The 26,926-nt window shown below is 31.6% G+C and overlaps 1 protein-coding gene across 1 annotated transcript in view; it reads right to left on the bottom strand.

Moving 5' to 3' along the window:
- The window catches only part of LOC148308263 (uncharacterized), a 31,936-nt gene that overhangs the window by 2,724 nt on the left and 2,286 nt on the right, over positions 1-26,926 (bottom strand). Inside the window, exons 2-4 of the mRNA XM_088262018.1 lie at positions 15,952-16,084; positions 2,526-2,714; positions 683-799 (exon numbers count right to left, since the gene is read on the bottom strand). Coding sequence (XP_088118144.1) covers positions 683-799; positions 2,526-2,714; positions 15,952-16,065 — 420 coding nt within the window. The 5' untranslated portion in view covers positions 16,066-16,084. The remainder of the gene's footprint in view (positions 1-682; positions 800-2,525; positions 2,715-15,951; positions 16,085-26,926) is intronic.

Raw genomic sequence — 26,926 nt, forward strand, 5'->3', positions numbered from 1 at the left:
TTTGGCGTTTTTTTTTTTGAACTCCATTGTAATTTATGTATTAATTATGATCTACACATTCGTTTGTTAATGCCATAACTAGGCGAAACAATTGTCACAATATTAATTTTTTCTGTGTTTTTGATAATAAAATGTATTTTAGTAACTTAGTTACTTTGTAACTTAGTAGACTGAAAAAATCTGTGTTTGATTTAAAATTGATACATAAATCCAATAATACTGTTAAGAATTTATCGCTATCTATATTTTAAATGTGTCAAAGTTTTCTAAAATATTTTTACAGGGTGAGTTTTCAAATAAATTATATACAAACATGTAATAAATACTCAAATATTTTTCAAAAAATTCATTTTGATAAAAAAAAATACAAGCCCACCGAAAAATGAAATAAACACGTTGCAGTTTTTTTTTTATTACTAATAATTTAATTTTTGATTCATATTTTTTAATTCTTTTGAAGGGAAGGGTATTTTTCACCAAAATAAAAAAAGAAAATTAAGTATATTCAGTAATATAAAATAAACTTAACATATAAATTAATAATTTTAATACTTTTAAGTCATGAGAATATGCAATGCTATCATGTTAGTACTTCAGTTGGGTATTTGAATTTGTATGTAGTTTTCAATATAAATGGTTATTTTTTTTAAAGTATGTGTATTTTATTATTGCAGGTACTTACAGATGCTGCCAAGTATGGTTCATAGTTGTAGGTATATTTTCTATGATTGACTTCGACCAATAAAGTGATTGCTGCTGAGAAGTATAGAATACAAGCAATTCCGTGGTACACAAGTTCCTGGAAATATAAATATCATTGTTATAATAGTTATATCACAAAAATATAAAAGTTATACAGGCTAATAAATCTACTTTTGACACGATATGTCGCTCACTCCTTTCAAGAACGTCATAAATCAAAAAACTTGATTTTCAGGAGAACGTTTTTAAAGTTTAAAAATATAATATTATGTTTTAAAAATATATATCAAGCCTCTAATTGAACTTTTTACTGTGCAACAGATATTTTTAGGTAAAACCTGAAGGTTTTTTCTCCATTTGAAAAATATTTAGTATATTTAAAAAAAAATATTAAACAATACATTTTCTTCAAAATGCAAAAACAACACTTTCTGCCCTGTAGCAGATAAATATTAAGTTTAAAATATTCCTCTTTTGCTGGGTATAGTACATTTTCTGGGCATTCCGAAAACATGCACAACTGAAAATTGTCGATTTTTGATTTATGACGTTCTTGAAAGGAGTGAGCAATGTGTATATTTTAGTTCTAAATAGTCTTAACAACCTGTGAAGATGGGTCGGTATATTGAATTAGTTATAAGCTTTTATAATTTTAATCCTTTTATATATTTTTTCACAATTCTCTATAAAGGTTCTTAAGAACTATTCTTTTGACAATTCTCTCCGTTCTTCCTTTTAATTTATGGCAGTTTGTTCAAATTTTTTTTCACATTTCTTTAGTTACCTCTAAGTTACGAGCAGGGAGTCAATTCCGTACAGAAGTCATTTTAACTACGTAATGTACATAACTTTACCTTTAATTCGGTAAAAATGGTAGTAATAATATCAATATAATAATACTAATTATCTCTTCGGTATCACTAACTTCCCGACAAAACTGATAAACAACCAGTTTAAAAATGAAAAATTCCTTAGAAATAAAAGTTTAAAAGTAAAGTTACAGCTATTTATGTACATTACGTAGTTAACTCGTTAACTATTCACTGATATTATAATCAAGATTTGCTTTGCCAAGTGGCGCTCTTATTTTCCATTTATATTAGCCACACTACGATGACGTTTCTACGAATATATCTTATTAAATCGAGTATTTTATTTGCTTTTATCCTTCTGCCAATATCATGGATAACTTCCATTCCATGTACACGAATGTTACGATAAGTTAGAGGTGTGACTAACGGGTATTAGTGTGTTATTTTTAATGTAACCCGATACATATGGTATTCGTTACATTTCTCGGTTTAAATTTCTTTCCAGCTCAAGTTTTTAATATGTTTGGAACCTGAAATACGCAACATGCGACCAAAATTTGTGTACCGATTGGCGTGATGAGCTTTGAATAACGGGGCCAAACACCGAATTAAGAACGATAAATGAGTCGCCGTTCAATAGTGTTTTTAATTCGATCACCGTGTCTACGATAAGCACTCCGTTATATTATGCTAGTCTAAAACATCTAATGCAAAGATTTTTATCACATTTTAATGGCAACAGGCAACAATTCATAATCCATATCCTTTAATTTTTTTCCTGTATGTACTAAGATGGTAGAAGATGATTAGTAATATCTCACTAGTACGTTGGCTTTGGTTTATTATAAATAAGTATTATTATGAAGCTCTGAGTGAGTGTCTGGTTTCTAGGAGAGACCAATCTAGAATGCACTTGCCAGAGCGAGTATGCCTACGATTGCGGCTATGTTGTAGTCACCATTTTGTCACCAACATACCCACATTCCTTACAGTTCCGCCCTATATACTTACATAGATTGTTTTGGAGATGATGGAGGATGTAGCTAGCGATATGAGGCACGAAGTGAGGAGACAGAAGGTGCCAATGAGGAAGGTGACAGCCATAAGCAGGAAGAAGAACTCTGGAATCTGGCTGGAGTAGTTGTTGTAGTACCGGCTCATGTAGTAGCTCACTATGCCGACACATACCGTTCCCAGGAGCTGGAAGATATAGAGAAATACGTAAATTTATCTGGCAACACGAGAAATGTCTGATAAAGCCAGATCAAATAAAATAAAAGTAGAAAAAAAACTATAAAGTTTTCGTTTTATTATGTAATATGCAGCTCCACCAAGAAATGTCAGTAAAAACTTAAATCTAATAAGAAAAACCTATTAAAACCCCGATGGAAACAAAGGTCAGTAAAATAAAATGACTGCATGCCTCTTGTTTTACAGTGAACTTACGAAATATCTATCTCCTATTTCGTTTTTAAAAAAATAGGAATATTTGACGAAATCCAAATAGTTGCTAAAACAATAAGTATTTTATATTGTCGTAACAAGTAGTATTATATTGTCCGCCGTAGTGTAATGGTCAGGACGCTCGGCTACCGTTCTGGAGGTACAGGGTTCGATTCCCAAGGGGGGTAAAATAAATATAAGTGATTTATTCACTGTAATATTTATTCAATACTACGATGGACTGGTACCTGAAGCAGAGGCCTGGTATAGTAGTCAAGATGGTCAAGCTAACACTGCGTTTATGACACAGTCCCCTATGCATTTTGTATATATATGTATATTTATATATATATAAATATATAAATATAATATATATATATATATATATATATATATATATATATATATATATATATATATATATATATATATATATATATATATATATAGATATATATATATATATATATATATATATATATATATATGTATATATATATATGTATATATATATATATATATATATATATATATATATATATATATATATATATATATATATATATACATATATATGTGTGTGTGTTTTTTTATTACACATTTACACAAATATTTCAATTTCATACTATTTCTGTGAGCCTAAACGGCTCATTATAAGAAATAGGTATCAAATTGTGATAGAGTGGGTTCGAACCGAAAAACTCTGACTTAAGAGTCCGCTACACTAACCACAGGACCATAACCCGACAATTTAACAAATATAATTTAGTTATGATGTCACTAAATATGCATCACTGTGTCAAAATTATAGAACCGGTATGCAACCCAAACCAATGCTTCTTTTCGATATTTTAGATACAATGTGTAATATATATGTAATAAAATACCTAGGTACCTACCTATACATTTTATTAAGTACTTACAAAAAGTACCTACATAAAACAGTTCTACCACCAGATGCCGCATGCGTCGCTCAGAATTAAACAAAAGACTTCCGATAATATTATTAACTGTCAGAATCAGATAGATAGATAGATAGATAGATAGATAGATGACTTGAGTTTTGACAGTTGTGTTTGTCAGTTCATATATTACATAGCTCCAATAATTTTGTCATATTTTGAGTTTTTTTCGATATTTCATAAGTTGTTTATAGTTTAAATGGTTGCTGATTAAGGATTACTTCTCAGATAAGCCAAATCTATCGTTATTTTATTATTTTAATTCTTAAATTTCGTACTTTATTATTTTCCTAGTTGTAATAGTAAATTGCAACAATAATATTTTTTAGTTGCATATAATTTTTTTCGTTTATATACATATATTTTTCTTTCAATACACTCATTGGATTATTTCTGAATAAGTATGGAAAGAATTAAAACACGTCGTAAGGAGCCTCCCGACATCCCATCTACATCTTCTTCCAACTCTTCATTACCCACGTCTCCAATCCTCCCCAACAAAATCAGAAAAATTTCTAAAACTGATTCTGCCAAAGATATTCATAATGCAACTCCGAAAACCTTATCCCCTTCAACATCTAATGATCCTTCTTCCTTACAGTCAGAATATATCAAAAACAAATACACAGAAAGAGACAGTGGACCTTTCTGCGTTTTTGTCCAAAAAAACGTTGTCCCCAATTCTTCTTTCTCTTTGAATATCATCGATTTTGGCAAACTTTTGCAATCCCTAAATATTCATGGTATTGTTCCTCGTGCAGGAATAAAATCTATCGGCCGAAACCGGATTTCTGTACAATTTTTGACATACTCAGCGGCAAATAGTTTTATTGATGATAATGCTTTGGCAACATATGACTACAAAGTATTTATCCCGTACCATATGGTCTCTCGCATGGGCCTGGTCAGGGGTATCCCTTTAGAGTGGACCCATGAAGAGATTGTAAAAAATATCGAGGTTCCAAATGAATGTGGTATGATTACGAAATCTCGAAGACTTTCTAGAAAAGTCACTTCGCCTGTAGACCAAAAATTCTCGTGGGTACCCACCCAAACTGTTATTCTTACTTTCCAAGGGCAGATTCTCCCTAAAAAGATATTTTCATTCTATTCGGTAATAGACGTTGAGCTATACATCTATCCTACAATTCTTTGTTTTGCATGCTGTCGTTATGGACACGCCAAGACAATTTGCAGGTCCAAACCTAGATGTTTCAAGTGTGGATTGGAGCATATGGGTGAGACTTGCGAAGTTGAAATTCAGAATGCTACATGCGTAAATTGTTCAGGTAATCATTTAGCTACCAATAGAATATGTCCTGAATATTTGAGGCAAAATTTAATAAAGAGGAGCATGACTGAACAAAATATTTCATATAACGAGGCTGCCAAGTCCACATTTAGCAAGGGAAAATCATACGCAGATATTACAAAGTCTACCACTTCCTCACAATCCCGTAATATCCAACAATCTTCTCATTCACAACCTTTGTCGTATAACAAGACGGTTTATAAAGAATCCGCTCCGAGGTCATTGTTTCTTCCTAACATTAGCAAATCAACTCTTGATAAATTAAAGTCCATTTCCTTTTTACCGTATACAAATTCTCCCGATGGTTGTGCTCTTCAGTCTGGCAATAAAGAGGCCAGTGTTACAACACCGGATAATTTATCACACGTACTTTCTCAATTAATCATACTTATTACCTCAATTTTCGAAAACTCCCCGCAAAAACCGTACAACGCTGCCAAAACCACTTCCAATTCAACTCTCCAAAATCACAATGCCTCACAAAATTCCAATCTCCTCTAATAACATAATCACCCCTATTACACAAGATTCTCATCTTAACGAGATGGAGTCAAAATTATCTATCTTACAGTGGAATTGCCGTAGTGCTATTTCGAATAAAATAGATTTATGTTCCCTTCTAAAGGAATACAAAATTGACATAGCTGCTTTATCAGAAACCTGGTTCAAGCCAGGATACAACTTTGTTATCCCAGGTTATATTTGCCTGCGTGATGACCGACCCGATGGTAGAGGAGGAGCAGCCCTTCTTATTAAAAACCATCTTCACTATTCCCACATCCTTGTCCCAAACTCCTCATCTTTCCAAATTGTTGCAGCCTATATAAACAATGTATCCTATATTTCAGTATATATTCCCCCTAACATCTCTTTTGATCTGTCTGGCTGGAATAATATAGTAAAATTGTTGCCCAAATCATTTTTCATACTAGGTGATTTCAACGCACATTCTCTCAGCTGGGGGAGTGCTTATACAGACCGCTCAGGTAGGAACATCTTAAGTTTCGTTGATGATAACGATATATGTATTCTTAACGACGGTTCTCCTACCAGATTAAGTTCTCCATCTCATAGACAGAGCGCTGTTGATATCTCATTATGCTCTAACGATTTAGCATCCAGGGTAACCTGGAGTATCTTAGACGATCCTCATTCGAGTGACCATTTCCCAATCACTATTCACATACCTCTTAAGTCTCGCATCACCCCTAGAACTCAAAACACCATTTATAATTTAAAAAAAACTGACTGGACTAACTTTGTTAGTATTTTGGAAAAAAATAATTCCAAATCTCATCCTGCGAGCGACTTCGATATCCCACTGGAGTATTCTAAATTTATAGACACAATTATGTCCGCAGTTAATTCTACCACCCCTAAAATAAATCCAAAGACTCGGAGGAATCCGTCGCCATGCCCTTGGTGGGATTCCGAGTGCAGTCTAGCTGTTAAAAATAGAAAAAATTGTATGTCCAAATATAAACATGATATGAGTGAATTAAATTTTTTGGAGTTTAAAAGAGTTCAAGCTGAGACAAAAAAAATATTAAAACAGAAAAAACGAATAGGTTGGAAATCTTTCTGTTGCGCTCTCTCACCTCAAACCCCATTGACAGATGTTTGGACAGCCATACGAAAATTTAGGTCCCCGTCTTCTTCGTCACTCAGAAAAATTTCCGATGATTCAGCTTGGATCTACGATTTCGTTGACAAATTGGCACCTTCTCATGTTCCAACAATCCAAGAACTCCCATCCCACTCTTCAGTCATTCTCAATCAAGAATCTTGGTTTGACTCACCTTTCCAGATTGAGGAGTTATTACTTCCCCTAGAATATGTTAAAATCTCATCCCCCGGCTTAGACATGATCCCATACTCTTTGATTCAAAAATTTCCACAACAAATTTTACTTAAATATATTAATATACTAAATAAAATATTTGAAACTGGAATAATTCCAGCTGATTGGAAAATTCAGCGGATAATCCCTATTCTAAAACCTGATAAAGACCCAATGAAGGGAGATTCATACCGCCCCATAGCGTTATCTTCGTGTATGCTAAAGCTTTTTGAACATATGATAAAAAATAGAGTAGACTGGTTTGTGGAGAGCAATTCCTTACTGTCTGCTTCACAATTTGGTTTCCGTAAAAACAAATCAACCACCGATAATCTCTCTATTTTCTCAACAGATATTCGAGTAGCGTTTTCTCAAAATGAATGCACCGCTGCAGCTTTTATCGATATTTGTGGAGCTTATGATAATGTGGACCTTAATGTCCTCAAAGTTAAACTATGCTCGTTAAAGTTTCCTTTTAAGATTGTTCAGGTGATTCTAAATATATTAAAAGAAAGAACTATTATTGTAAATGGGATGTATAAAAAAATAGAAAGAAAAATCTGGAAGGGCCTCCCTCAAGGATCTGTACTTAGTCCTTTACTATATAATATCTATACTTTCGATCTGGAATCAAGAGTCTCGGGAAAATGCAAAATCTTGCAGTATGCGGATGACATTGTAATATATATTTCACATAAAGATATGAAAACTGCTATTAATAAACTTGAATCAGCCTTGACTTCTCTCAATACTTGGTTCACTTCTAATTGCCTTCAACTATCTCCTTCAAAAAGCCAAATAGTATTGTTCTCGAAAAAACATAAAATCCCATTTAACTCTATAAAATTTGACAATATCTCCATTCCTATAAGTAATCAGGCTAAATTTTTAGGAATTATTTTTGACAGGAAATTGTCATGGGCCCCTCACATAACTTCTGTAATCTCAAAATGTGAAAGAAAAATTAACCCTCTCCGAGCTCTAGCAGGAGTTTGGTGGGGCTCTCATCCTCTTACTCTAAAACTATTTTACAACGCTTTTGTTAGAAGCCAATTAGACTATGGCAGTATCATAATTGACCCCCTCCCAATATACTTATTGAATAAACTGTCTGTTATTCAATACAAATGCTTAAGAATCATCCTGGGTGCGATGAAGTCTTCCCCCACAAATGCCCTCCAATTAGAAGCTATGGAACCTCCTCTAGACATTAGAAGACAATATCTATCTGACAGATACATGATAAAATGTTTAGCTTTTGAAAATCACCCATCTCTTTTGGCATCTAAGAAATTACTAAACTCTGTAACATCTAACCGTGTGTTACATAATAGGCCTTATCCAGCACTCGCAAAAAGTTTTGAAAAACTGTCAAAATTTATCCCAGAAATATTCCGATCTCCCACCCCCTCCCTTTATAACTTCCCTTACTCTCATCATATTTTTTCCCCAAGTATTAAAACCCACATTGGAGTAGGGACTAAATCCCCTAGTCCGATTTCCCTTTTCAACTCCATAATTGAATCAAAATGGAAAGACTGGTCTTTATTCTTCACAGACGGATCCAAATTGGAAATATCTGGCTATTCAGGAGCTTCTTTTTACAGTCACGATGATGGTTACTGTGCCCAATTCCAACTTCCTCAACCTTCGTCAGTTTTTACTGCGGAATGCTTGGCTTTAAGAGAAACTCTTTCCTACATTATGACCAAAAAGTTTGAAAGGTGCCTCATTTTATCCGACTCTCTAAGCTCTCTTCAAAAAATTAGCAGCAATCCCTTCAAACAAGCCCAATCCCATTTAATATTCCAAATCCGTGAGAAATTATATTTACTCAAAGAAAAAAACGTTCAGGTTTCTCTCGCCTGGATTCCAAGCCACCATGGCATTCCGGGAAATGAAAAAGCCGACTCTCTAGCTAAGGAAGCCGTTTTAAATGGAAGTACGAATTTCTCTAACTACCCATCTGATGACCTTTTGACAATTCCAAATATCGATATGTCTTCCAGCTGGTCCCTCAAATGGAACTCCTCCAAAATTTCAAAGGGAAAACATTACTCTCTCATTCAGCCTACTGTCCCGTCCCGTCTTTGGTTTAGGAAAATTTCTATGAACAAGAAAGATACATCCACCATTTGTCGAATGAGGATGGGTCATTGCTGTACGAGAGAGCACCTTGCGAGGATTGGTGTCTTTGACTCCCCCATTTGCGAGTGTCGTTGCGAAGAGGAAGACCTTAACCATATATTCTTTGTTTGCCCAATAAATGACCAAATGCCAAATTTCTTTAAATCTCTGGCCCCGCTTATTCCCCTCCCTACAGATATCCATCTCATCCTGGCGAGCAGGAACCCAAATTTGTACAGACTGTTAATTGATTTTCTAAAATTAAATAAAATAAATTTATAGTTTATCTTTATAATTTTTATCATATCATATTTTATAATTAAGAATTCAATTAACTTGACATTGGCAAATGCATTGTTTTACATGTGCAACGCCATTCCATATTTAAAAAAGATAGATAGATATAAAAATTATTATAAAGATAAATTAAGAATAAACTTTAATTACAAAGCAACACATTGTTTATTTTATTATTATACACCCACTTTACATATTATTTACACTTAATTTTCAAAAGGAAAATATTACCACGTTATAAAACGACAATTTTGTTAATCAAAAATAAAGAAACAAAATAAAAATAAAAATGGATACTGCTCCTCAAACATTACAAAACTTACTAGAAAAATTAATACAAAATGCTCAGGTAAGCAAACATCAAAATTTAAAAGATATTTCAGAGAAGTTCATCATTGAAAAATTTAATAAACCATATCCGCTCCCTAGGTGGAGCATATGGAGTCCACAAACTGTCTCCAGGCTTTTCTGTCGGCTGCCAGCTCCCTTGCATCCTCCCAAGTCAGATCCGCGTCCCGAAGTTCTGACGAGAACTGCCGACGAATTGTCAGCAGTGGTCGTCCTGGGCGGCGCGAACCTGATGCCTTGTAAAAGAGGCAAGCTTGATTAAGGCTCTCAGGGGGCATGCGGAGTACATGGCCAAGCCAACTGAATCGCCTTTTCTTGACGACAGTTGTGACCAAGTTGAAAAATTTACAAGCAAAAATCCTAATGCAAACCAGTGGATGGATATTTTTGAAAAAGAATGTATACGTTTTGAGGTGACAACGGATGAGAAAAAAATTGAAATATTAAGATTGTTTATGGATAAAAGTTGTGAAGATTGGTACAGTTCGATGATGATAAAATTTTCCATGAACTCAGAATGGATAGTATGGAAAAACAACTTTTGTAAAACATTTACAAACAAGGGATGGAACCATGTAATGTTTGCATTATCTTTTAAATATAACGACGGTTCCTTGTTAGACTATGCCATAAGGAAGGAAAAACTTTTGTTGGAGATGAGAAGAACGATCGACATGGGTACCTTAGTAGATCTTATTGTGGCTGGTTTACCAGAATTTATAATTAATAAGATTGATAGAGAAAAATTAGAAGATACAGTCGATTTATTCAATGAAGTAAAAAAATACGAAAACATTGTAAATAAAAAAAGGTTTTCGGATCAAAGAAGATATGGAAATCTAAGAACTAGTGGTAAAATTAAAGATAAAAGTCCATGTAAGATTTGTGAAAAATTAAATAAGGGAACTCGATATCACCCTGAAGTAACGTGCTGGTTTAGAACAAAGGAGGATGATAAGTTTAATAATAAAAATACTATCAGACATGTAAACAATTCAGTTATAGAAGCTAAGTTAAACGAAACCGATCAAAAAAACGAATAGTAACACCATTAATAAATGTCAAACTATTACTAAATGATCAAATTGAAATATTTGGAATTTACGATTCAGGTTCAAATGTTTCTCTAATAAATTCTAAGTTATTAAAACTAAAAGGAAAAGGAAACAATATGAATGAAGCAGATTTAGTAACAATTAATGGTGTTAAAAAGACAAACGGTTTGACGACTTTGAAAATAAAAATATTTGAATTGGAAAAAAACGTTGATGTATATATTATTGATGAAGAAAATTTCAAATATGATTTTTTGATAGGATTAGATATGATAAAAAAATTTAAACTAATCCAAAATGAAGACTTAAAAATAACACAAAGACAATGCTTGAAAAATGAAAATAAAAAGAAAGTAGAAAAAATTTCTACAAAATATAAAATTAAAAATAGTGAATTTAAAAATACAGAAAATAACAACAGCAAGGAATGCAAAATAAATTATAATGAACATGTAAAAGAAGAAGATTTTGAAATAAAAATAAATCATTTAAATCAATTTCAAAAATCTAAAATAAATGAACTGATTTGCAAATATAAATCCGTTTTTGCAAAAGACAAATATGATATCGGCACTGTTAGTGGATACGAAGCGAGGATAGACTTACTAGTAGACAGATATTGCAGTAAGAGGCCTTACAGATGTACTGTAGAAGATAAAAAGGAGATAGAAAAACAAATTGCAAAATTACTGGATAATAAGCTAATAGAAGAATCCTACAGTCCATTTGCTGCACCTGTTACATTGGCATTTAAAAAAGAGGAAAACAAAAAATCCAGACTGTGTATAGATTTCAGAGACTTGAATAAAATAGTAGTGCCTCAAGCTCAACCATTTCCTTTAATTGAAGACCTAATGATAAAGACCAGGAATTGCAAATTTTTTTCAACACTAGATATAAACTCAGCGTTTTGGTCTATTCCTTTACGAATCGAAGACAGAAAAAAGACGGGATTTGTTACACAAGAAGGACATTTCCAATGGACTTGCCTACCATTTGGATTGAAGACCTCACCAGCAATTTTTCAAAGGATACTAGGTAACATATTAAGAAAGTATAAACTTACTGATTTCACCGTTAATTACATAGATGATATTCTTATATTTTCTAAAACTTTTGCTGAGCACATTAAACATCTAACACAGTTGCTGGAAGCGATTGAAACGGAAGGTTTCAGGTTAAAATTTACAAAATGCGCATTTGCGTCAGACTTGGTAAAATATCTAGGTCATATAATTCAAAATAATTCAATAAAACCAGTAAAGGATAATTTGATTTCAATAAAGAATTTTCCTGTTCCAAAAACGATAAAAAATGTAAGACAATTTCTGGGGAAAATAAACTTTTACCATGAATACATACCAAAGAGTGCAATAATACTAGATCCATTGCATAACTTACTAAGGAAAAATCAAAAATTTATTTGGTGTGATAAATGCCAAAAAGCATTTGAAATAACAAAAAGCATGCTTTGCTCACAGCCCGTTCTAGAAATTTTTGATCAGGATTTACCAATCAACATTTATACCGATGCTTCTTTAGAAGGTGTTGGGGCCATTTTGAAACAAAAGCAGCCCGATGGTAGAGAAAAACCAGTGGCATACTTTTCAAAAAAACTAAATGAAGCCCAGAAGAAAAAGAAAGCAATATATTTAGAATGTTTAGCAATTAAGGAAGCAGTAAGATACTGGCAATACTGGTTAATAGGTAAATCATTTACGGTTTATTCAGATCACAAACCTTTGGAAAATATGAATCTGAAATCTAGGACCGATGAAGAGTTAGGTGATTTAACATATTATTTATCGCAATATGAATTTGAAATAAAATATAATCCAGGAAAGAAGAATTTAGAAGCAGATTGTCTAAGCAGGAATCCAGTATTAGAATCGAGTGAAAATGCAGATGAACAATTAAAAGTTGTAAATTTGGTTAAATTAGAAGATATTTTAAGAGATCAGAATAAAAATGAAAGAATTCAACAGAAAAAAAACAAATGGATTGAAAAAAACAATGTCTATTTTAAAAAGGTCAAGAAAAAAGAAAAAATAATTCTTTCAGAACCGTTTAGCATCGAAATCATAAAAGACATACATGAAAACCTATGCCATATTGGAATTGGACAAATGCAAAAGACTATTAGTCCACATTACACAGCCAAAAATTTGACGAAAAACATAAAAACAATTTGTAGAAATTGTGAAATTTGTATTAAAAATAAATCAAGAGGACAAAAGAAATTTGGATTTATGTCTCATCTAGGCCCGGCCACAAAGCCTTTTGAAATAATATCTTTAGACACAATTGGAGGTTTAGGAGGTTCAAGATCAACAAAAAAATATCTACATCTCTTAGTGGATCACTTTACAAGATACGCATTTATTTTAACCTCGAAAACTCAGAATGCAAATGATTTTATAAAACTAGTCATGAAAATAACAGAAACCGAGGATATTGGTATGCTTCTCACCGACCAATACCCAGGAATAAACTCGAAAGAATTCAAGGAATTCTTAAATGACAAGCAGATCCCAATAATCTTCACTGCAGTAAATGCACCATTCTCAAATGGCCTAAATGAAAGGCTGAATCAAACATTGGTGAACAAAATCAGATGCAAAATAAATGAAAAAGGGAAAAGAAGAGCATGGACCACAATAGCTCAAGAATGTGTTAATAAATATAATAATACTAATCACTCAGTCACTGACTTTTCCCCAAGTTATCTTTTATATGGTACAGATGTAAATATTTTACCCAACGAATTAAAACAAGGAAAATCTAATAATGACTGGATTAGAGACAGGAAAATAGCGCTTGAAAATACAATAAAATCACATAATTACAATAAAACATTATTTGACAAAAATAGAATAGGCTGCGAATTCAACGTAGGAGACATGGTGTATGTGGAAAATGGAAACAAGCTAAACAGAAAAAAATTGGATGAACTAAAAATTGGACCTTATAAAATTATTGAAAAAATTTCTAACTCAATATACAGAATTGATACAGGTCACAAAAAAATAAAATCAAACCTTTATCATATCACTAAACTTATACCAGTCCCTTCACTACAAGAAGATGATCCGGAGGACGAGTGAAAATTTTACTATGAATTTTCATCCCCAAGGGGGGAGATGTAATAAAATACCTAGGTACCTACCTATACATTTTATTAAGTACTTACAAAAAGTACCTACATAAAACAGTTCTACCACCAGATGCCGCATGCGTCGCTCAGAATTAAACAAAAGACTTCCGATAATATTATTAACTGTCAGAATCAGATAGATAGATAGATAGATAGATAGATAGATATAAAAATTATTATAAAGATAAATTAAGAATAAACTTTAATTACAAAGCAACACATTGTTTATTTTATTATTATACACCCACTTTACATATTATTTACACTTAATTTTCAAAAGGAAAATATTACCACGTTATATATATTTATATTTGATTTATATATTTTGTAAGTTTATTATCCAAGACACGTCCTGTTTATACTAATGTGGTTCACTAATTGTTTTGTGATTTAAAAATATCGCTGCGTATAATTATTGTTAATTTATTTATTAGTAATTAAATTGTGCTCAAAATGGCAAGAATTTACATCCTCATGTCAATGCCGGTATATTAAATCGGCTATTATTTACACACATTATTCTGTCCCCGAAAACGTGACACTGTTTTGTAAACAACATTGATTACTGAGCATGACGCACACCTCAACACTAAAATACATACTACGAATTCAATCATTCCCTGCCCGTCTCGACGATGTAATCATTTGGGTCAATGGCAATTTCAGATTCGGTAAATGAATTGTTAAAACCAGTTTTAAGGTCAAATTCTGGAATTGTTGTTTGTACCGCGAAAATAAATTAAACACCTTTCCTTGAGCTGTCCGCATGCGAGATTCCTTATATGGCAGTAAATTGGCCATGGGACATTTTGATGAAAAATATTTGAACTGTTAAAATGTTATAAAACGCACAATTCGGAAAATGTTGAAAGTCGGATCTAGCTAGACAGCTGATTAGTAGTTATTTAGTTCAGTTAGACAACTGAACTAACTAACTACTAATCCCTTTCACTACCTACACCGGGGCACTTCTAGAAAATTTGGTGGTGGATTTACAAACTTGTATTTATTTAGATTGGCAGTGACAGGTATATAGAAAGCTTTTAAATGATAAATTCATAGTAAAATCGGGATACAAATTTGATACACATTTTAAATAAATTTAGCAACTTAGTTTTTAAAAAATATTTTCAAGTGAAGGTCTGTCAGATTTTGGAATACGGTGGGACAGCTTTTAATATAAAATTATAGTTGAAAGTGCATGACGCAACAGGAATACTTTTTATTACTGTTTATCCTTTGTATAAAAAAGTAAATCGTCAAAGGTTTTTGTGCAATGCAGCCAATATTTGTCATATTGTCGCATAACATTATTTTGTCAAAATATTGCGATATAAAAATTATCTTATCAAAATTATCTAACATATTTTTTAAATATGTATAAAAATTGAACACCTTTCCTTGGGCTGTCCACACGCAAGATTCCTTATAAGGACTACCTATAATTTACTAAAATTGGCCCACATTTGTGAAACAGCCGGCTTTATTGATGTTATGGTCATATTTAATATTGACCGGTGAAGACCATATGAAGCAAAATAAGGCAATTTTGTGAATTATTCACGTTAGTCTTGAACCACTTAATTTTCAACGAAAAAATAAATCACATTGAATTGAGTATATATTTTATTATCAGGAACTTATCAGGTATGCATTGAAAACCCATCCATGCGTAAATACGATTTATAACGTACGCATTTTGCGAAGGTTTAAAACATAATTGAATTTAAACAGGTCAGTGTCAATAAAGTTGTGATGATGAACAAACGAAGAATGCAAGAATATTAATATTTATTTAATATTATGGTGATATCATAATTAATAACATCACCGTTCTTCTTAACATTGAATAGTATGCCTGCAGAAATTAATAAAAATAAAAAAACAGAAAATTCTTACCAATTGCGCTAGTTTAAGGAAGCCAGGACCTGTTTTGAGGTACCCCGTGTTGAGGATAATGGCTGAGGTGGATGAGGTAGTGGTCGTCCTGGTTATGGTGACGCTGTGCGACATTTTCGGTGATTTGTTTTATCTGAAAAATAAACTAAAAATACATTAACAATATTTTGATTGTGCACCGTTTTCATTAGGAAGGTTTAGTTGGTTAGATGATCAACTGCAACATTGATGTCGCGGGTACAATTCCCGCCAATTCTAAAATAAAATAAAAGATTTATCTTGATTTGGTCTGGGTGTTGTGATGTATATTTCAAACTTTTTTCATTATTCATATTCTTAAAAAAGGCGAATGAACAAGCCAGTAAAGTAGAGTCTTGGGTGGTTAAAAATGACACACGTTGGATTTAATTCCCAAGCAATTTTCATCAAGATATTTTATCGATGTCTACGATATTATATGTACTAAAGGAATACTCAAGTCTTTGCATTTTAAAGGATTATAACTGTTCGTCGGCTGTCTTAAGTGATTACCTAATTTACTGTAACGTTCACCGTTCTGTTCATGATAAACATTTATATTTCTTAAGTTTTTGTAGTTGTATATACATAAATATCGTATTTTTTAACTACTTATAGAACTAATTGTGTTTATTGGAACGCTGTCTTTTCGAACTAACATAGTTAATAATTCCTGTAAGTGTCCAGATTCCATATTCTTTTCTTAAAAATAGTTTTATTTGTACATATAAAGATGTTGACACACATTTTTATTAGATAAAATTGTTAAAACAATTTTTAATTTAAAATGACGTAGGAGTTTTTACTCTCCCCCGTATATCTTCTAAAAATATAATCAGGAACTCTCGTTTCACCATCGTTTACTTTGGGGTCAAAGACTGGCTGATGCTGCTCTAGTTAACTCATAGGCGTTCTTTTATAAAAAACTTTTTAACGTATACTTACCCATTTTAAAAAATTCTTACCCATCGGTATCCATGTGTACCAAAAAAACTGAACAAATGCAATAAAATTCAAAATATTCCATAACAATTCGGAAACCGTAATTTCTATATACTTGGTTCGTTAAAAAAAATTGATTTGATAGTTTCATTATTTGATTCCTGGTCGATATTAGATGAAAAAGAAAATATATAGAAAGTAAAGATACTTTTTTTACTATTTTTCGTTCGCATAAAAATGTCCAATAAATCGTTTAAGGTACAATAAGGTACAAAAGAGCCATTATTCCTAATATATGTTTTTAAATATAAAATTGACTGTATTTAAAATATTTCTTTGCTGACGATTAACGAAATACAGGTTTGTTAAAAAGACTTCTGGAACTAAAAAAGTCAAAATTACTTTTAAAAAATCGGACATCGGAAAAAATATGAAGTTGAGAACACCTTTACGCCGAGTTATCGTCAATACAATACCTTAAAATAATAAAAATAAAAAACGCAACTAGATAGAACTCGAGTGAGTTAAAATATTAAATCACTTTATTTTATTTTTTGTGTAATTGTACTTTATTTTGAATGTATGTTTACAATTAATACAATAAAATTACAATTATAAACTTTTACTGCGCCCTCAGCGGGCCGCAGTAAAATTATTAAACATGACGAATGGCTGGGGACCTCTGATCTAAACAACTGATTTGTATATGAGTGTCACCAAAGCGATTCATTCGATGTTATGACAAAGTAGCATATTGTGTATGAAATTCCAATGTGTACTCGTATGATAATATTTGCACTGCCTTTCATTGAGTTGAGGAATGAGCGTAGGAGTGTTGGAAAAAAGATACTTAATTATAAAGTCTCGCCGGTCGTACTGTATTTTGAATATAAATATTGAAAATGTGGGATGTACGATCTGAGTCGTACCATTACGTTAGAATTTAAAGTGAAAATGCTAATATTTGTTCTGTTTCATTTCAGTAAATGATCAAATATAAGCTTTTTCACTAACCAATCATTTTAGATGGGGATAATGCAGTTAATTTTTATTTATTCATTTTATTAAAAATATTATTTCATCACACTTATAATAACATATTACAATAGTGTGCCATTACTGAGAATTTCTGTGCCATATTTTGCAGTATTTATTTGTAAAATTATTTTAAAGAAAAATAGTTATGACATGCAATCAAATACGTCATTGCCGAATGATACGATATATTTCAAATCCATTCACATCCAGTTGACTCTAAAATATTATTTTTAAATGAAATACATTTCATTTTACATATTTTAAAACTCGTATTAGCCAGAAAGCTATTATTTTACAAATAAATAAACTAAATAAACAAAATAACAATAAATACATTTTTATAACTAACTAACTAACCATCACGCCGCTTTCCGCAGGGTAGGCAGAGAGAATAGAACTTCACAACAATCTGTATTTGCACAAAATCTTGGTTTCTTCCATATTCATACATGTTCTCATACATACACGCTGATTATTCCGACTTTTGACCTGACCACTTCAAGTATTTAATGTACTTGATCTTACCAAGTTATTCTCGGTCTTCCTCCTGCTCCTATTTCCAACTACATTCGCCTCATGAATTTGTTTTAATGTATACTGTAAGTATAAGTATAGTATGCATATTCTTCTTCATCTTTGATGAGATGTCAAAAAATAATATGAAAATAACTCCTGTAATTGGAGATAATCCAGATTTTGTGAACAAGTATTTGGACACACTCAAAATGTTTTACTGTAAGTATTTTGTACATTTTTATTAAAGAGGAGATTTGGTCATAAAATCCATAGATGAATGAAGGACAAATGTAACTTTAAAAAAATATCATATGAAAAAAAACTTGTGTCAACTTCTAGCCGATTTATCGTAGGGCTATCAGTCGATTGTGGTTAATCTAGCCTTTTTAACCCAACCCAACATTCATATTATTTTTTGACATCTCATCAAAGATGAAGAAGAATATGGAAGTCTGGGCATTTACGGGGCTGACGACCGTCATAGGCTGGTTTAAGTGATCACTTTACACACTCTAAGTATTTGGACACACTCAAAATGTTGTAAACCCAACATTATTTACTCGCCATGCCATAGTCACTGACGATTGTAAATGTGTAAATAAAGCGTAAAACTAGTGTGCTTTATGACCAGCAACAAGTTCGAAGAATAATATCGGGATTAGCACTTCGTTTGAGCGGATATAGGTCGAGAAATGGGGACGCCATTATATTGCAACGGACAAAGTGGGCATCGCCCACGCGCAGCCTTCAAATAACATAGCCCATAATTTCCAGTGGAAAAATCTTAGAAGTAGAGTAAAACCTCGATATAACGAACCTGTATATTTAACGGATTTAACCGACAACAAAATCCGATCAAATGTAAAAATTAAAAACGTCCTGTTAATATTTTACATGCTTAAATTCAAATGTCGCCGCATGTCAATAATTTTTAGTGGCCACGATATCATGTCATACATCTAGCATTAGAATTTGAGACATAATGCAGTTCTGCTCGTAAACTGTAGGTACCTTACAATAACATTCCAAAAAATGTTAAAAGTTATAAGTATAAAGTATAAAGTAAAAAGTTAAGTGATAAGATCACATCTCGACGTTTTATTGACTATTCGTCAGATAACGAAGCTCAACTTTATTTTCGAAATTTTAGAGAGTTGATTGTAAATAAAACAGCAAAATTCAAAAGTGCGAACAAACCTTGATTCCTTTTTCAAAGCAGGATCACCGAAAATGCAATATTTTTAAAGATATTTTTTTTAAAACGCGTGCATTTTTACGTAAATTTTATAAATATGCAGTTTTATGGTAAAATCAATATGTTTAAAAAATCATTTAAAATATGTTGCTTATAAGTTACAGTTTTTATTCAACTAAATTTCTACATTTTATTTAAAAGCGGATTTGACTTTTTGTAAAATAAATATTCATTTACTCAAGAACCTTGCTTTAAAGGGTTATTAATTAAATAAAAGATGTTAACTTATAACGTAACTACGCATTACGTAATTTGCCCTAACAAAATACCATTGTAAAAATATGAAATAACATCTCTTGCGAGTAGATATACCAGTATTATAAAGTATGTATTATAATCTATGTGAAATTGGTGCTATTTCTATGTATGTTGGTGGTACATTCCAAAATCCGTTTAGTTTCAAGGACGAAATTCACGTTAAAAGCTTTATTCCCGGTATCTGGCGTGGCGTTTCACAACATTTAATTGACTACCCAGATGTCCACTGGGCTCTGCGCCTCGCCCACTGTTGCGCAGACGGTATACTACATTTTTACAGCGTTCACAATGTTTAAATGGGAATGAGTCAGAACCCTGAACGAGAAGGCGCTATAAATAACGATCGCGTCTGTACTGATAACGTAATGTTTAATAAATACTAACAACGTTCTATCATACCGCTATCACACGCATGATTTAATGTCTAATAACGATGAACTCATGGAAAAAGAAACATTGTGAAATCGTAAACCGTTGGAAAAATCGTGGTCCAAAGATGAACAAGTCTCGCCCTAATAGAAAACACAAAATATCAGACATTTAAGTTTTGTACTGACATACATAGCGACGCGCCCTACGTAAAGTGCTTTAACTACATTTTTGTCAATTTTGAGATATTTGGTGTATGTCATCAACTGACCGTTATCTACAAATATAAACAAACAAAAAATATATAAAATAAATTACGCCTAGTTTTCAGGAGAATATGACGCTCTTTACATACATCGAATATTCGAAATGAACTGAACTCCTAAAACGCTAACTACTTAATTTTGACAAAGCATAAAGTTTTAAAGCGATTTAATACATTATTTTATCCTGTTTTTTAATATGTAATACTAGTTTAGAATTTCAGATAAAACCGTTAGTTAATAAGAAAAAACACATTGAAAAAATCTTCTAAGCCCTCTCCTGTAAAGTAACAGATTTGCAGATAGAGTACTTTACGCAGGGGCCGTCGATAGGAGAACTGCATTTCATATAATAAAATAACAACTATATATTGTAGTTTTGTCCACATATATTATGCTTTATTTGACCAGTGACTGGGTTTCATTAGACTTATCGGTAATGACGGAACCCGGTCACTGATTACATAAAATATTTGTTAAAAATAGGTAAAAATTTTATGTTATTATAATTCCAAACAGTAAAACTTTTAAGTAGCCAGAAAAAGTAGCATAGTTATTGAGAAGTTTTTAATAATAAAAAATTTAAAAAACTTTTTCTTTTGATACATTTTTATTTTTATTTTCAATAATACTTTTTTTCTGTTTCATTTATCTTTATTTACACTACTAAAAAACTTAGATAAACAATAATAATAAATAAAAAATATGAACTTTCTTATTTAAAGTAAAAAGTTGCTAAAATCGTCTTTTAAATCAATTAAAATATAATGAATTATTAATTATCATACTGTAGAGCACAAAAAAGTTGAATTACAATGAATTAAGTTTAACTAAAATTTTCGGTAAAAATGTCGTTCGGTTATTTTTAGACACTCAAATCCGTTTTTGTCTCATAGTGCATCTCTATCTTCAAGGCAGTGCAATATGCAACAGGGAATGAAATCATTTCCAATAATATATACATTTTTTTTCATAATTTTGTAGTACATGCTGGATTGTTGACCTGAACCATGCTGGACCTGAACCGTAGGGTTGAAAACCTTTTCTTCATGTATTTAACGTTTAAGATAATACTGCTTATATATACCATGCAGTGCCCTATGTACCATTTGGTGCGAATATAGGGTTAGAAGAAGGAATATACGCTTTTGTATAATACATAATATCTCTACTTACACTTTACAAGTTAATTGAAATTCGGCAAGTACTTTTTACGAAATTGACGTACAGCCAAAAATATGTAATTTTTTACATCGAATTTGTCAAACGGATATGGATATGTATATATAAAATAATCGTAGTCTTATGCATACCGAAATGACATTCATGTACCTGACGTCATTGATGACCAACTGTTGAATCGGAGGTGATGATAAAGGAATCTCAACAGCCTCCAGCTCACGGTGACTTCATCATGACGCCACAACCATTTTCATAAATCGCGTCAATCCAAATGTTTCTCAATTATTATTATAAATAGAAACACGTTCCGTGGGCGTAGAGGCACCTACTCATAGATGTTCGGCATTCTTTAATATGTAGGTAAACACACAAGCCTCCCATCTGCCCTTTATCTTAACCAATATTGCACAAAACACTAAATTTCTTCGACATGTTGCATAATTATACGAAGAACTCTGTTGGTTAAGGGAATATTCGCAAGCACAGAACTCATTCACCCGGCGACCACCAGAGAGGTTACATGTCTGTTGACGCCTGATTTTTTTAAAGAATTTACATTGGATATATTTTTATTTTTTTAGAATATATTTTAGTCCACCTATGTGGTGTAATGGTCAGCGTGTTTAGCTACGGTGCTGGTGGTCCCAGGTTCCATTCCCAGGGGGGTGAGACTAAATATTAGTGAATTTACACTCTAATGTTTATTTAATATTACTCATGACTGGTCCCTGAAGCGCAGAAGTGATCGCATTGCCTTTATTTAATTAACGATCAAGATAAGATTGCGTCAATACGATGCAGTGCCCTATGCTCCATTGGGTGCGGATAAGGGTTAGAGAGAGATATTTAAAAAAAAATAGTTGTTAATAATTTTATTTCTTTTCAAAACCATATGATTATTTTGAAGAGAAACTTTTTTTTCAATATAAAAGGGTGTTTTATAAAAAATGTAACCCCGATTTGGAGAAAATTAAGTTGCCACTTATCGAACACTGTGCCTTAATGTGTTAATAGTATCAAACAAATTACTATGCGAAAACGCTAATTTTCATAACCAACCAAAGTATTATTTAAATTTTAAAACATCAGAAACTGGGTTATTCACCCTAAAGATCATATATTACAATATATTACAGTTGTTTCAAATTATCTCAATCTATAATATATTTAATAAAATATATGAGTGTTTTTTTTATTTATGGAAAAAAAGTATTGGACGTGTTTTATTACACTGTAAAAATGACTTTGAATAAAACTAAGCGAATCCTTCACCCATATTTCAATTCTAAATCTACTGTCATCAATTCATCTATTAAAAATGGCAAAACTCAGTTGTCCTAGACCTTGTATATTTTAAAACTAGAACCAATGCATAATTTACAAGATTTCTATCGGTTAATTCAAGTTATGGTGTATTTCTATCGGTTAATTCAAGATAATGTCACTTTGCACGGCTAGACCATTATTGAATTGGAGTATAATCTGAATGAAGGTTGTAGCACAAATATATCCTTTAACTTTAATTGTTGCTTTGATAAGACCATTAATGTATTGCTACTTATTTACCTTTTTCGATTCCTTAACAGTGTTCAATAAAAAAATATTTTACTGTCGGAAAACATCGAATATTGACCGTCATAAACACATACAAAAAACGACAGTTCAACGGATGACTATCGAATGACAGGACGAGAATGCGTTTAGAAGAATTTTCTTTGTTAAAAGTCAATCGTTTATTCAAATGTTCTTTTAAGAACTCGCCTATATAAAATAAAGAAAATATATGCATAACGAAATACTTCATAGAGGAGTTTCGTTGACATAATTTTAAATATGTATTAGGGTCGATGGAACTGAAAAATGTTTCAGAAAAAGCGTACGGCAATATATTTTCCCCGGAACATTTCTTTCAGGTATTTCGTTTCGACACCGTTCCCCATTTCAAAACTGTGATTGTGTTTTATATCTCGTGTAAAAGTTTAAATTATTTTCATTTCTCATGTTTCAATTATGATCTTAATATTTTTAATTGATTGGGCAATAATTTTTTGGAATGACGATTTAAATATAAAAATGAAATACACCCATAAGACCACTTTTGAGTTTATTTATGTAAATACGGCTAGTTTCGAGAACTACAGATGTTTTCATCGATACATATTATCAATCAATACATATTTACCTTATGTATTTTGTATTTTAAAAGCATTTTTCGCTTTTGACTGACATTACCCAAAGTGAATTATGAATGATAAGGAGGTCGACACATTTTATAAACATAATACATATCGCTCACTCCTTTCAAGAACGTCATAAATCAAAAATCTTGATTTTTCAGGAGAACGTTTTTAAAGTTTAAAAATATAATACAATGTATTAAAAATAAATATCAAGCCACTTATTGAACTTTTTACTGTTCAACAGATCCTTTTAGGCAAAACCTGAAGGGTTTTTCTCCATTTGAGAAATATTAAATATATTTAAAAAAAATATTAAACAATACCTTTTCTTCAAAATGCAAAAACAACACTTTCTGCCCTGTAGCGGGTAAATATTAAGCTAAAAATATGCCGCTTTTGCTGGTACATAGTACATTTTCTGGGCATTCCGAAAACATGCACAACTGAAAATTGACGATTTTTGATTTATGACGGTCTTGAAAGGAGTGAGCGATATGTACGTACATTATTAATACCTATCACAATAGGTGATGATAATACGTATTGAGGAAAACATCTGTAGTTCTAGAAACTTGTCGTGTTTAAATTAATAAAATCAAAAGTGATCTTATGTTTTATGTGCCAAATATAAAATAGAACCCAGTCAAGGATCCAAAATGAATGTACTAAAAAATACTTTATGTCTTTCCATTTGTGTTAGTGATTAGTATTATTTTCTCTTTTTTTCCTTTAAACGGATTTCTTACTGTATGTTTTTAAATTCCTATTTACTGTACCTTTTATTGCTTTATATTTTACATTTTTCCCTGTGTTTTTTTATTTGTTACTTTGTAATATGTTTAAATATATAAATAAATAAGTTTTTAGTGTTCAATTTAACATTTAACCGTAAGAAAAAAGTGTTCAGTGAATATTATAATAAATTGATTGCAGTGTAATAAAACAACTTATGGATGGAGAAGTTATGAGTTGGGACTTGTCATTGGCTTTAAAAACTCAGAAAACAATTTAAAAGACATATATCATGACTATGACCAATGGTAGTAAAAGATGCTGTCACTTCGGATGAACCCAATAGTAATAAAAAATCGTAATAAATAATAAGAAACAAGTAATTTCTACTTAGATAAATAAATAACAAATAAACAAATGATGATTAACTATCGATTGATTAAAATATCATGTCATTAAAATACAACATGATTTTGCATATTTGTAAAATAATTAAATAAATTATCCAAATATTTTTTAACACCAAGAGTTCATTTTATCATGTTAACAAAACATAAATTAATTGGAAAAATGGTCCCCTCTTACTAGACAAGAACTTAATTAAACTATATTGTGATAAAAACGATAACACTTTGACACAAATATGTATGCAAGTACTAAGAATTTGTTTTCTTCATGTACGCTATTTTGATATATTTTTGTAAATTAAACCGCTTCCTGCGTGATAGCGTCATATCAGTAAGTGTTTAAGAACTAAATACATAACATATTTTATATATTATTATAAGACCAAAGATATCTTCATGGTCAGTTCTTAGGTGTACATACATTATCCTCGCTCGCAAAATGGTGGCTATTATTTTCAACTCAATAATTTTAACGCATAAATGTATTGTTGACATTAAAAACCAACACCTGTTTCTAAAATTTAAAACTAAAAATGTAGAATGCAAAAAAATGATTTGCATTCTACATTTCATTAAAAAAATTGACATCTCATATGCTAAGGTTTGTTGCTTTAGATAAGGTTGACAACTTTAAGAATCTGATTTAACAATGAATCAAAAAATAAAATAAAAACATTAAAATAAAAATAAATTATAACACTCACAAACTAACATAAACAATAAATAATAAGTGTAGGTCCCTGTCGAAGCACAAGAGCTTAGTATCTTTATTGGAGAGAACAGCGTACTAATAGAACAGTTTTTTTTAAATTACATACTTGTATAATACCACTTAATGAGTTTTATTTCATTACACACGACTAGTGTAATGAAATAAAACTCATTAAGTGGTAGAGTACACAAGTGTTTAATTTAAGAAAAAATAATCAAAATGTCATGCCACAAAGTTAATGCCGAATCAATAAATAATATACAATTATAACATTGTCAAAATTGTAAGATTCAATATTATTATTACCCTGGACTGGTACGTGAAGCGGCGGGCTGATCACCTTTCCTTTATGTGTTAACGATCAAGATAACACTGCGTTTATATAATGTAGTGCCATATGCACCATATGCATATGGTGCGGATAAGGGTTTGGTGGGGCAGATTGTCAAAAGCAGAAATGCTTAAAAAACGAGATGAATTATTTAAAAATATATGTTGTAAGTATATTACATACTTATATACAAATTAAAATCTGAGTTTACACAATAGACGCATAGTCTCAAAATATCTTTCATATTGTTCTCATTCAGAAAATCGATAAATGTGCGTCCGTCCAATTTCCCGCACTTTTCCGCCCCGCTGTTTTCGCGGGAAGCGCTGACGCGCCTCCGTGTCGCCAACGCACGCCATGGGGTCGGCGTACCTACCCTTAGGGATACTGGCACACTTTCATTTCCATACTACTTGTAGTCGGAAGGGTAGGAGGGCAACAAGGCGTACTCCCTGAGGTCGATGACGCCAGACTCTAAATTTATCTGAATGCATCACAGAGCGCGCGAAAGTTTGACGGAAAAGCCAGTGAGTCAAAGGAAAATTAACACATATAAAAGATTAAAACGATTTTATACGGTGTTTGGTTTAGATTGCTCTTAGCATCAAATAAATGATGCAAAGGGAAATTAATGGTAGTATTTAGAGAATAAAGGGTAGTGTCTTTTATTTTAGGAATATTCCATCTCGTGATATTAGATCGATGATCTTCATTTTATGATAGTTGAGTTGATTAGGATTTTTAGTCATCTATATAATCTATGGTAACATAG

Source organism: Brachycentrus maculatus, unplaced genomic scaffold (assembly GCF_059751285.1).
Source record: "Brachycentrus maculatus isolate JH-2025_06_01 unplaced genomic scaffold, ASM5975128v1 h1tg000172l, whole genome shotgun sequence".
Classification (NCBI taxonomy): Eukaryota; Metazoa; Arthropoda; class Insecta; order Trichoptera; family Brachycentridae; genus Brachycentrus; species Brachycentrus maculatus.